The sequence below is a fragment of the Hyalella azteca genome, unplaced genomic scaffold (genome assembly GCF_000764305.2).
Source record: "Hyalella azteca isolate HAZT.00-mixed unplaced genomic scaffold, Hazt_2.0.2 contig12050, whole genome shotgun sequence".
Classification (NCBI taxonomy): Eukaryota; Metazoa; Arthropoda; class Malacostraca; order Amphipoda; family Hyalellidae; genus Hyalella; species Hyalella azteca.
In genome coordinates this window covers 51,732-65,437 of record NW_025942019.1, presented here as the reverse complement: position 1 = coordinate 65,437, position 13,706 = coordinate 51,732, and the positions used below count along the sequence as shown (strand labels likewise).

Sequence of the window (13,706 nt, the reverse complement as noted above, 5' to 3'; positions counted from 1 at the left end):
CAGAGTGCAAGAATAATATCTGCGTCTCCAATCTTACAAATTCTTTTTTCTATCTAATCTCTATTCGTTGGACAACAGGCGGTTGCCAGGCTTTAATTGGCTATTGGCAAGCCTTCTATTTGTTTGTATCTGTCATTAGATAGGCCCTTCAGGCGCTGCTAAGCTGGAGGTCTTAATTTATTGTAAACTTTAACAATTTTTGAATGATTGAACCAGCCATTTAATTATCGGTTGGCGCGAACATGCTGTACAGTTTTTGGACTCAATTGCTAAATTGTACTGTACGGTCACACAATTATTTTCATTTATATTTTATAGAGGAATTTTTATTTTCCTTTTCCAAGTAAAGTTTGTTGTCTCTGTGAACAAGATGAAACAAAAATAAAATGTTTTCGTACACAAGATGAATATTATTTAACGAATATGTATATGGGCGTCAGATAAAGATCCGTATACTCGTACAAATAGGCAATGGAATACAATAATACATTTTCATGTCACTGAAGAAGATTTTAGCTAAATTTGCACAATTACCTCATAACTGTAACATTTACCACATAATTTATGTTGCGAGTCATTCAAGACAGCGAACGATGTTAATCTGTTTATTGATATGGAAGCATACAAATTTGAGGTCAAATTATCAGAGATTAGGACTTCTATTTCTTGATTTTAACTTCTGAACAGTCACTAATACACTAATATATTCTTTAATCTACTGCCAACTTTACGGAGATGATAGATTAGTTAACGAAAATCCGCCAAATGACTCAAAGTCCTATTATAAGTAATGAGAGCGGCATAATCCTAATAGCCCCCTCATTCTTCAAAATTTCGTATGACTGAAGGCTGCTTTTAAAATATAAATATGCTGTTTAATCATAACCTGCTCATTGAATTCTAGATATTAGGTTGCAGGAACGGAATGCATTCCCATAGCATATTTACGTAGCTTGATCATTCGGCAACACTCGTGACCGCCATTTTTTTCAGATCGATCGTTGAACTGAGCCGGGTTGGTGATGCGACGCACCGCCGCCATTTTGTATTTCTTATTAAGTGACTTTTCTTCTTAGTGTTTCAATTATTAATCGTGAGATTTCATAAAATGGAGCCTCCTAAACAGCAAAAGCAAACAGACATGTTGAAAAAAGATGTTACTAGTCCTGGCAAACCTAGCGAAAATGGCGAGGCTATGGGTGGCTTCCGTGGACGCGGTGGTGGACGAGGTTTTGGTGGAGCCTTCCGTGGTGGCAGAGGAGGACCTCGAGGTGGTGGAGGTAGAGGTGCTGTCAATAATGTGGACGACAGACCACCATTTGAGGGAGGGCGAGGTGGAAGAGGAGGAAGCAGAGGTCGTGGCCGCGGCGGTGGAGGTGGTGGCGGCGGTGGTGGTGGAGGTGCCTTCTTTGATGGCAAAGGCTTCCAACAAATGGTGAGCAAACTCGGGGATGATCCTCTATAGTCTATATTATCAAATTTATCATAGCTATATATGACCTAGGCTAATATCATTTATGAATTGTATACCCCTCAGAAAGTAGAAATTTCAATATCAAATAGGCTAATCAAGGGAAAGGGATTAGGTAGGTACTAGTCTGGAAAAGTCATATTTTTGTCTGAAATATCGCGGCTCTAATATCATATAATTTCAGTAGGTATGAAATCTCGCGGTTTGCACTTCGCAAACATGTCATTTCATAAAATTTTCAACTTCCGCAATCCTGCTCGCCAAGTAGATATATTCCATACTAGGGTAGGTAGGTACCTATGTCATTAAATAATCTTACTCGAATTTCATTCTAAGTTCTAACAAATTTCATTATTTGAATCAGAAATTGATGACTGCCAATGACAATAATGATGTTGCACAGTTGCAGCAGTTGAGTTGCTAGCCTTCAATAGGAATGCAAAATGCAAATTTGTTAAAACTAAACTGAGGTTAAGGCTAGGGGTAAACCATAAACGTGGTACCTATATTCCGCCATCGTGTAATTCCAACACTTCTCAACTTTTTTGAGGCGAGTTTTTTTCCTTTATATTAAGCTTTGTCTTAGTTTCATGCATTCATTGATGGTTGAAATAGTGATGTCATACTATTGCGCGCCATAGAGGCCATACTATTGCCAAAACACTAGGTTTGGGCTAGTGTTTTGTTTGTGTAGAAAGAAAATTATGGTTTGAGACTTTTAAATACGTCTGTGAATATATTAGGAATCATTTAACTTAATTATACTTGTATTTGCTGATTTCAAGTGGTAAAAAAATTAATAGATGATTGTTAAGAGATGGTTTTAGACACATAAAAACTAATTCTGACACAGCTTGGAATTAGGCACACACAGCTTGTTCCAAGCTGTGTGCAAAAATTGAAATTTTCCTAATTAAAAGCTTAATAGCTCTTACTTAAAAGCCTAATTAAGTAGTGTTCAATATTCAATAGTGTTATAATTCTGAGCTGTGTTGTATTCCAATACAGCTCACACAGCAATCGGAATTTGAACACAAGAGGGTCGGAATTACGAATTAGTAGAGTTTAAAGTGCGGCTGGAATTAGGCTCACAAAATGCCAAATTTAGTCACACACAGTATTGGAATACATGGATTTGGTAGGTTTGCATTCTAAAGGCTTTTTAAATAAATATGGCCACAGTTTGTGATGTTTCATTGTTGCTGGTACATAGGGTAAACGCAGTATTTTCCGACATCGTAGGTAATTCTGTCACCTCTCCAGCTTTTCCTTTATATTAAGCTTTGTTTTAGTTCCATGTAAAGGCTTTTTAATAAATATGGCAACATTTTGTGACGTTTCATCGTTGCTGACGCGTAGTGAAGTGTTTTGAGAGTCATGTGAAGGCAACAGAACTTACGTAATGCATACGTTTTTTTTTATAGTTTTTCATTTCTCGATGCGTCCTTAATGTGTCGGAATATACCGCTTTTACCCTAGTGTGGTGTTTTGAGAGACATAAAGCAAACAGAACTTGAGTTGCGCCTACCATACGGTGATTTTTTTATAGCGATTCATTTTTTGCTACGTCCTTAATGTGTTGGAATATACCGCGTTTACCCTAGCTACTGAGCTTAGTGAGCTAGCTACAAGATGATGTCCACAGGACACAGTAGCAAATTTTTAAAATTCATTCATCTAGTGGCAGGGGAAATCTTGCAGCTACAAAAATGGAAAAAAAGGTGGAGCCAATTCTAGCCAACAGCTGGTCATCCTTTGGCCACCTGAAGGCTGAAAGCATATTTTAAAAGGAGGGAGTTCTTAGACTTCCTGAAGTTCATTTTTGAGTCCTAGAAAGCAGACCAGTAAAGTATCATGGATACCATACAGCATTATTATGTTATTCATGTAGTATAAGAAATTTTTTTGTATTGAGATTAGGAAATTAGAAACAAACTGATTCTAAAAATCTCTGGTTTGTCATTATGCCTAAAACTGCGTGTTTCCTCAAGAAAGGGGCAGGCTAAGCTACCATATTACAAAGACTACAAGCTCATGGGAAGCAACTAGCCCGTCTTAGTACCAATTAAATATTTCACACAAATGACACAATGGTTGTGAATACTTTGCTGTCAAACTTTTCCACACTTCAACTACCAGCTTATGCATGGGCAGGAGTAGGAAAGGTCCTGATAATGTTATCCACAATACATGAATGGTCTCCTTGGCTACTCATGAGATTTGGAGAGAGGGCAACTAAAAAGCTGTTCATTTGCACTGTTGGTCTGGGATTAAAATTGCTGGTTTGCCATTTTGAATTTTTGTAATCTACATGCAGTTTTTGCACAAGCCTACATAGAAAGTAGATATTTTTGACCTGTTTGAGTCCCTGACAGGATTAATGAGCAGCATCATGCATAGTGGAATTCTTGGAATGGTTCATTGCCATTCATATGTCACATCTATTCTAACCATTTACTTGGTCTAAATTCTCAGCTGAGTTATAAAGGCAAAGTCAAGTTTTAGGATTTTTCTGTCTAATGTGCCATATGTGTTATTTATTCATGGATAAAGTACTGTTCTAAATCCCACCCTGATAATTTTCTCTATGGGTTTGAGTTGAAAAATTTGAGTTTTTATTATTTCTATTTTTTGACCACAGGGTTGTAGCTAAATATGTTGCCTGTGATTCTTAATTGGAACAAAATTTCTAGACTTTTCCATTGTTCCACAGGAGCTTCTCAAATTTGAGGACTTATGAAGCTCTGTAAAAAACATTTTTACCATTACCAAAATGATTTTTTTTGCATGCTGAGACTACAGGCAATGATTTCACTTGATATACTAAGCCAGAGGCCTCCAAACATTTTTTACCAAGGGTCAAGAGCAAGCTTTCTGAAACCTTTGTGGGCCAGTCATGCCCATTTACTGTTATCACTTCATGCATAACCAGAAATAAGTGCCGCACTCGATTTTTATACATATTACGTTGAACTACGAGATGTCCTATGGGTCAGATAGAACCTAGCCGCAGACCGGACCCAGCTCGTGGACCATAGTTTGGGGAGACATCTGAACTAAGACATAAATTTTTCCAAGTATTTAAAATTGATTGAACTTTATATAGTCAGTTTTTTAATACTTTCTAAATATGGATCTTATCAAAATTATTTGTGACAAAAATGTGAGCCCAGGTCCAATTAGATTAAAAACATGAATTTGAAGCACTAGGCCATGTGCTTGGTGAATTAAATGCATAAAACAGTAAAAGGTCAAAATATTTATCAACTTGTCAGTTGTCACTCAGTATGACTGATTCACAAATTTAAGATAGTTATAAGTGTCCATTTAGTGTGTGCAAAATTTAACATTGATGGGAGCAGTCATTTTGGATGTAGCAAGTTTTTGAAAAAAAAGCACCCTGTTTCAGAGTTGAAGTTGCTGTTGTAATTTGTGATCCAGTATTTATGCAAAATTGGAGATGCCAACCCAAAAACATCTCCTTAGAATTCAAGCAAGTAAGACTCTAATCTAAAGCATACCATCTGACTTGTAAACTGGTCAAAGCAGCTCACCAATCTACATACTTGTGATGTTGGTTATGGCATGACTTGCATAATACTTCACACAACCTAAAAGAACCATGCTTTGGGAGCCTGATATACCAACCAAACTCTTGGTACCTTCAGCAGTTTTCAATTCTGTCCAATTGCTAAATTATTGTTAGTGATTTTGGTCATGCTCGTGCCTCAATTTGACAGAATGTTCATTAAAAATAACTCAATTGGGCTATGCTTAGCTGAAATGCTTTAATAAGTTAGCACTTCTAAAGAGAGAAACAATATTCTTATAGTTGAATATCATGTTATTGTTGCAATCCAAAACATTTCTTTGATCTTTCAAATATTTTATTTCTGATATATTGTTAATGCCAATGAAAATCCTGCATAAGCAAAAAGGCAGAGAGGAAATGCCTATAGGTTTTAAATGATTGTGTGTAAGACACGCAGCATTTCTCCTCAATTACAACAAATGTTTTATTACGTTATTGATAGAATTTGATTATATCCTGAAAATGAGTTGCAATTTTTTTGCTCAAACAACTGGTGACCTGCCAGGCAAGAAAATTTAATTTACCAACTATATTTATTACATATATTGAAGTATAATCATGGGGGAGGGACTATGTTAAATAGCAGACACTCACAACAGATCCATTGATGATAAGCTTCATCAGCTGTTCACCATATAGCATTAAATATACCTATGTAAATTATGTCAGCTTTCAAAAAGAATTTTTGACCAAATTTGATCATTTTGCCATATCAAAATAAAGATGAAACTTTAAAATAAACATTTCAATGCCCAATTTATGCAGTTCAGCTCCAAGGCTGATTGGTAGTTTTTAGGACAGTTTGATGTTTACAGAAGAGGTTAGAGGTAGAAAAATATATCAGTACTCACTGCAGTGAGTGACAGAGAGCATATTTTCTTGTTGCCGAGTATCATGGATACTCAGCAACGTGAAGTCACAGACAGATGGATGGATGGACATGATGAGCACAATAGCGCCTTTTTTTCATAAATGAGAAAATGCGCTAAAAAGAGGTTAACATTATATATTTTGCGGGAAAACATAGAAACGTGCATTGTGCAGAATTCCTAATTTTTAAATTTAGCACAAGAAAATGTGATAAATTCCTAGATGTTTTTTCTTTATAGCATTTTTTTAATTTTGCATTTTGAAAGAGTAAATTGCAGAACTTTGGATAATTTGTTTAATATGGCCTGATAGCATGAAGTACTATAATAAAAATTTCATTAGACAAATTCAAAGAAAATCTATCCAACTTTAATTTTATTTAATTCTGTAAACTTGCTGTTGATTATTGAACAGATATTGCTACTTCCCTCATTAAGAAATGTAGAAAGAGCATCATTCATGCTTTCAAGAGTCAAAACTTTCATTGAAATGCTCATGTGTCAATTTTCTGAGATTGTTGTGGGTGATGGAATGGTTGATGTCATTTATGGAATGGTAGGCAGATGATTGTTGTTTAAGGGGACCGGCTACCCTAAAATTTTCAATTTTGTCGTTTTCCGGTTTTTATACTCATCTTAAAGCTGGAATTCTCCTCTTTCCAATGGTACCACTGCCATCTCTCTACGTGAATATTTACGTTCATGACGGCTCTTTAAACGGAGGCGGGTGGGAGAGTTCTTTAACTAATTACATATAAATTAATTAACTGCTGAAATCTTTGAATATAGTTTCTTCAGCTGCGCTTTGAATGGGGGGCGGGGGGGGGAATTCCTTAACAAATAGAACCTACGTAATTCAACAGTGAAGACTACATATGTTGCTGTATCTGGCAACTGACTTCAGTTACCCTCCTAACTTCGTACGGAGAGTTGCGCTACGAGTTGCTGCTGGCATCCTTGAGTGGACTAAGCAACAAGAAGCCTTTACTTTGGTATCCATGCTACATTGAGTGCCTATTTCGAGGCATGCGTGACTTTGTCGAGCTGTCCTGGAAAGTTCAACTTATTGAACTTACTGTCACGGAAAACCTATCTCCTCCTACAGTTTTCAAGCTACAGCAATGAGAGTTATATCATTCGATTTGTAAAGACTTTATCTATCGACGTGGCTATCGCTTTTTTTGAATTTGTGCATGGTTCGTCTTATATATGGGGGAGAAGGGGGGAGGGGGTGAAAATATGGGGAAAATGAAAAATGCGTTGGCCACGTCGATAGATATGGTCTTTACGAATCGAATGATATGTGTCTGGATGTTGTAGGACGATATTTGTAGGAGGAGATCGATTTTCTGTAGTACCCCTTTTTAGCCGTTTTCTATGAATTTCATGTTTTCTATCAATTTTTCGAAAATTCATACGAACAAAATGTTATTTTTTTTACATTTTACGTATGTATGTGAAGTTTCATGATGATCGGATGATAACTGTAGGAGTTTTCTGGGGGGGTAGCCGGTCCCCTTAACAGAGGTGTTATATAAAGCTTAGCCTTGCACACAAAACTAGAAGCAGGGTGGGCTTTTCAGATTGAGCTTCCAAGTGACGATATGTGGTAACTTGTCCACATATTGTCTCCTGTAATACTATTTACCACTAGAGAAATATGCATCTGTATTAAGCAGTTCTATGTGTCTTTTATTATATATAAGTAATGCCAATATACTAACCGCTTCAATTAGCTCCAAAATTATTTTTTTTAAATTAATCTACAACAAAAAATTGCTACTGTCCTGGGAATTGTGCTCCAGAGTTTAAAGTTTTGTTTTGTTTTTCAGGACCGCATCAGTGAGAGGCTGAAGCAGATGGCTGGTCCCCAGGTAGACTTGCCCCCTCGGGAAGACACAATCAGGAAGTTCTCTAATCACTGCCGGCTCTGGATCGGCAACCTCCCTCTTGATATCACTGAAGATGATGTCCGGGAACTCTTCAAACCTTACGGAGAATTTGACGAAGTTTATTTTGATAAAAACAAAGGCTTTGCTTTTGTGCGCATGGTTGGTACTTTTTTTCTACTTTTATCAATTAATTTGTGTTCACTGTGAAATTTAAATGCACAGTTCCTACTTTTTTCACGTTTTTATGTGTTGAGTAAACAAGAAAGTGATGGTACATGGAAACTGCAGCAGTGGCTGGCACTATTTTGAAATGCCATCCTACAGTCTCCATGTATAAGTGCAAGTGCCTCCATTGTTTGTGTATGGTGTACAAAGCAAAAGACTAATGCCCATAAAAATTGCTTCCAAAAAGCATGCTTCTTGATTGAAAGCTCTTTCTATTGTCCTGGTGTGAGATGAAACATTGATAACTGTGTTTACTGTGCAGGATTTCAAAAGTAATGCTGAGAAGGCCCGTCAAGAATTGCATCTCAAAGAGTATAAGAATCGACAGCTCAAAATTCGGTTCTCGTCCCCAGGAACTGCCCTCAAAGTTCGAAATCTTTCCACTTGGGTCACCAATGAGCTTTTTGAAAAGTCATTTTCTGTGAGTTTATTTTCATTTGTAATTTTTTTGTCCCGGTTGCATCATTTCATCTATTTTTGTCACTGAAATTTTGTGTAATGAATATTATGGACAAATTTGCCTGGAGGATTCTATAAATTCTTTAACACTCGCTTGCATTCCTCTCGAGTTTTGCTTTCCACATGTCACTAGGATTGGGCCAATTAGTTAATTAGTTATCTTACTGCACAGTAATTACTGACTGTCATAATACCTGCTTGCTGGCGTGCAGGTGTTTGGTGAGCTGGAGAAGGCGATCGTGATCACAGACGAGCGTGGCAGGTCTACTGGTGAAGGCATCCTGGAGTTCTGCAAGAAGCCTTGTGCTCAGCTCGCCCTCAAGCGATGCACAGAAGGCTGCTTCTTCCTAACCAGGTCTCTACCTCTCTGCTTAAATTGTTTATTAGCGCGCAGGGAGCATTATTTGCAATTATAATAATTATCTCGTTATATTTTAACCTTTGGTAAAGGAAACTTATACATTCCCAGGTGATGATTCATGCCAGTCATTTCCAATGTAGAATCCACTAATATCACAGTGCTCTAAGTACATATTTGGTTCAACTTAAGATGCATTAATTTTCAACTCCTCCTTGTAAGGAAAGAAATCATTTTAAGCTCCATTTAAATTTTTTACTCTTTTAAATCAACACTTGTCAACATGTACGGATCAAAATTAACTGTACAATTCATGTAACAATTGTGTCAGTAGTACATTTCACATTCATTTGATGCAATCAAGGTTTTTATTTATAATGAAGATAGAGCAACCACAATCTAGTTTCTAGTCATTCAGTGAGCTATTTTTCTTGACTGATCAATGTTGCTCAAAGGTGTTTTTATGCTGTTGAAATGTTATTGTACACTGTTAGAAAAATTACCGTTAACGGTATTACCGGCGTTTCAGTGGCCGGTCGGCACGTGCAAAGAAAAACCGTGTCGCCGTTTTTATTCCAATTTAACACCAGAAATCGTAAAAATCTGATAAAAACGGCGAAACAGTTTATTTTCACGGGGCGACCGGCCACTAGGATGCCGGTGGGACCGTTTTTTCTAAGTGTATTGGGAGTGCTGATTGCCTTTAGGTATTGAAGTTGTAATGTACAGTTACAGGTATCTGTCTCTACCTTCACTAATCAATCCTAACTAATGGTTGGCTTTATTTACTCGTAATTATCATTGATGCTTGTCTTAAACATTGTTTTTTATCAATTCAACGTCTAGCTAGTGACTGTAGCAACCGATTTCCTTTCCAGTTACTGACTAGCAACTGATTTCCTTTCCAGTTACTGACTGTAGCAACTGATTTCGTTTGCAGTTACTGACTGTAGCAACTGATTTCCTTTCCAGTTACTGACTAGCAACTGGTTTCCTTCACAGTTACTGACTGTAGCAACTGATTTCCTTTCCAGGTACTGACTGTAGCAACTGATTTATTTTCCAGTTACTGACTGTAGCAACTGATTTCCTTTCCAGTTACTGACTATAGCAACTGATTTACTTTCCTGTTACTGACTGTAGTAACTGATATCCTTTCCAGTTACTGACTAGCAACTGATTTCCTTCCTGTTACTGACTGTAGCAACTGATTTCCTTCCCAGTTACTGACTGTAGCAGCTGATTTCCTTCCCAGTTACTGACTGTAGCAACGTATTTGCTTTCCAGTTACTGATTGTAACAACTGATTTTCTCCCCAGTTACTAACTGTAGCAACTGATTTCTTTCCCAGTTACTGATGGTAGTCAATAATTTCCTCTGCAGTTACTGCCGACAGTGCCTATCCCTGCATCACATTAAACTGTTGCCGTGTTTTTCACAGCTCTCCACGCCCCGTGATCGTGGAGGCGATGTCCGCCGTGGACGACAACGAAGGCATGGCTGAGATCAACGTCAACAAGCGCAACCCTGAGTACATGAAGGAGAGGCAGAGCGGGCCCAGATTTGCTGCACATGGCTCCTTTGAATTCGAGTGAGTTGATTGTTCACAATCTAAGTGCCGTGGCTTATTCATAACCCTTATTTATTGAATGCTAAGATTTTTACATAAGTTCAAGCAAATTTGAATAAATTACATTCCTTATCTAGTCCCTTTTTTAAGAAGACATTTTGCTTCCCAGGGGTAGTTTCTACATTATTTAATTCCGGCAACTCAACAGTGCGAAGTTCCTGCACGATCTATTTGTGATTTTATCGCTTATTAGCCTTGGAGACAGAATGTCCTTGGAGGCATTTTTTGCACCAATTGTGTTAATTGCTTGTGCGATGTATTGATGTGCGTCCTACCTTTCATTGCGTCCGCTATTTGAAGTAAATTCTCATAAACTCTTGTGTTGGAGCACAGGACGTGCATGGCATGCTATTTCTCTTCAAAATTGACGGTTATATACATGCTTTGTTGCTCACAAGTGACCAATTATTGCGCAGGTACGGACTGAAATGGAAGCAGCTCTACGAGTTATTCGACAAGAAGAAGGAGATGCTTGAGAAGGAACTTAACGACGAGAAACAGAAACTCGAAGAACAAATTGAGTACGCCAAATACCAGCACGAAACTGAACTGCTCAGAGAAAGTGAGTAATTTCTTCCTATTATTGAGTACTACGTTAAATAGCACGAAACTGAACTGCTCAGAGAAAGTGAGTAATTTCTTCCTATTATTGCTCAGAGCCAAGCACGTTTCTCGGCTCCGCTCATGAACATTTACGAATTAATTCCACTTTTTAGCGCTTTTATATTGCAAGCTGTAAAAATTTTAACAGGAGCTGAAACAAGCAGGCATTAAATAGATATTGCAATTGAATTTATATAATTTTTTAATGTTGATATTGAAATTACCTTCCTTCCTTAGTTTATGCTTGTTCTTCAATATAAATTATTTGAATTTCATCAAACTAAAAACTTCATTCAAATATTCATGTTCGCATCAATATGTTCAAAGCATAATGTTAATGGCTGAATGTAGCTGTGGAGGCGTTATAACCATCAGCTCTGCAGTAGGGTACAGAGTAGTATATAATGTGATGCTTTATAAACATCAGCTCTGCAGTACAATACTCACTCATGTAGGCACTGTAAATATCAGCTCTAGAATGTAAGGTGGTCAAAACAACGGCTGGTTATGTTATGCATCAGCAGATATGTCATGATACTCATGTTATGCATCAGCAGATATGTTCTAATAATACTGATGGTGCGCAGAGCTGCGGCAGCGAGAAGAGAACAACCAGGCGCACCAGCAGGAGTACGAGCAGCGGCAGCAGCAGTGGGAGGAGCACCGCCGTATTGAGGAGGAGCGGCAGGCTCGTATAGAGGAAGAGCTCGCAGTCAAATACCGCCAGCAGGAGGAGGAACTACGCCGTCGTCAGGAGGAGAACAGGCAGTTCATGCAGGTCAGATGAGGTCTTGACCTTAACCCTAACCCTCTTCCGCCTGACACGAGTAACCGGAGCAATATTGTCACAAGCCTACTTCCCAAAAAGGATACGTTCTAGTGAACGCAAAATGACTTGCACTGATGGTTGCCGCCACGTACGACAACTTTAAAATGTTTTCTGTTTTGCAGTTTGAATTTAGTTTACGTATAACTTAAATTTAAATTTACAGTTATGTTCCCGGAGAGTGACATACGGTGGTAGAGGATTAAAGCTTTTCTTGCTTAGAGTTCATTGACAAATTTTGGATTAATGGTATGAACGATTGAGTTCATTTGTTGTTGTTGTTGATGGTGAAAATTTGCTTGAACTGGCAAAAAAAGATGGTCAGTATAATCAAATTGTGCCCATTAAATGCTGGTCATTATTGCTGGCTATTTCAGATTATGTACCAAAATAGTATGTTGTGGTTAATATAAAATCTATATGAATGCGAAAACACAAATTATTTAATATATATTGAGTTATTTTAAATAAACTAACAAAAGCTCGGTCATAATGCTTTATAACTACAAATGATACAATGAACTCAACTGTGTTGTTTTGTTCTAAATAGAATAATAAGGATAATAATGAGCTTGTTGGCAGAAATGAGGCATAATAGATATGTGCTATTTTAAATGATATAATAATAAACAATAATAGCAATAGCGCGGTTACAATTCTTTATTACAAATGATACAATGTAGTCAACTGTTGTTTTGTTCTAAATAAGATAAGGATAATAATGAGCTTGTGTTGACAGGATAATAATGAGCTTGTGTTGACAGGAGCGAGGCATAATAAATATAGAGTTGTTTTAAAAAAATATAATAATAGCGCAGTTACGATGCTTTATTACAAATGATACAATGAAGTTAACTGTGTTGTTCTGTTCTAAATAAAATAATTCGGATAATTATGAGGTTGTGTTGACAGGAGCGAGGCAACACGCTGCTGAAGGAGGAGGGCGGAGAGGAGCTGTACGGCGACCACATGGCGGGGTGGCGTTGGGGTGAGTTATCTCATTTGCTGTATTTTTTTCATATAAACACAGCATATATTTTTTTTCATATAAATATATTTTTTTATATATATTTACTGTAGTTTTTCATATAAACACAGCATATAATATTTTTTCATATAAATATTTTTTTTCATATATATTTACTGTTTTTTATAAAGATAAACTTACATGTTCTTTGCTTGATACGCTTCTTTGATTATGCTGGTAATATATAATTTCGTTATTTTGTCTAGTTATTATACAAATTCTTCTGCTGCTATGTTTAAATTATATTATTAGCCATTTGCTTCAAAATAGTCCTATGCAATATCTTTTTGTTCGCTAAATTAGTGTCATCATTTGCTATGAGTGAGTTAGTCGTGTGATGAGTCCCTTCCTGTCTGTGTCAAGACTGCTATGTTGGGTCATTCTTTAAGCTGCTTCACTTTCCAATGCAGAAAAAAACTTTTAAGAATTACCAGCCATACAAATATAAGTAACAATACATACAGAGCGATGCCTTGCACAGTTAATTGGCTTGACATGAAACGAAACTCGAAATTTTCCTGCAAGCGGCTCTGACATTTCGGTGATGTCACTCCCCTATTAAATCACCATTCTATGTCACTCCTCTATTAAATCACCATTCTATGTCACTCCTCTGTTTAATCACCATTTGTATAATTCTAGTTTCGGTGATTGCCATGTAAATTAAAGTATTTTGGGGAAAACTGGCAGAGTGACCGAGTCTAGCGCACTCGACTGTTAGGAGTAGGCAGCCTTTGGAAATAATTCAATACTA

At 37.1% G+C, this 13,706-nt stretch overlaps 1 protein-coding gene across 1 annotated transcript; it reads left to right on the top strand.

The window, feature by feature from the left end:
- Window positions 1-976: 976 nt before the first annotated feature.
- Window positions 977-13,614, top strand: LOC108666553 (protein no-on-transient A). The gene is made up of 9 exons (XM_018153451.2): window positions 977-1,435; window positions 7,765-7,983; window positions 8,312-8,470; window positions 8,721-8,863; window positions 10,308-10,457; window positions 10,913-11,058; window positions 11,687-11,877; window positions 12,838-12,913; window positions 13,595-13,614. Exons 1-9 carry the CDS (start codon window positions 1,109-1,111, stop codon window positions 13,612-13,614), a joined length of 1,431 nt encoding a protein of 476 aa, XP_018008940.1. The 5' UTR covers window positions 977-1,108.
- Window positions 13,615-13,706: the final 92 nt, after the last annotated feature.

Coding starts and splice junctions, on each gene's coding strand:
- LOC108666553 (XM_018153451.2), top strand. CDS start 1,109: ATGGAGCCTCCTAAACAGCAAAAGCAAACAGACATGTTGAAAAAAGAT. Junction 1,436..7,764: donor GCAAAGGCTTCCAACAAATG/GTGAGCAAACTC, acceptor TTTGTTTTTCAG/GACCGCATCAGTGAGAGGCT. Junction 8,471..8,720: donor TTTTTGAAAAGTCATTTTCT/GTGAGTTTATTT, acceptor GCTGGCGTGCAG/GTGTTTGGTGAGCTGGAGAA.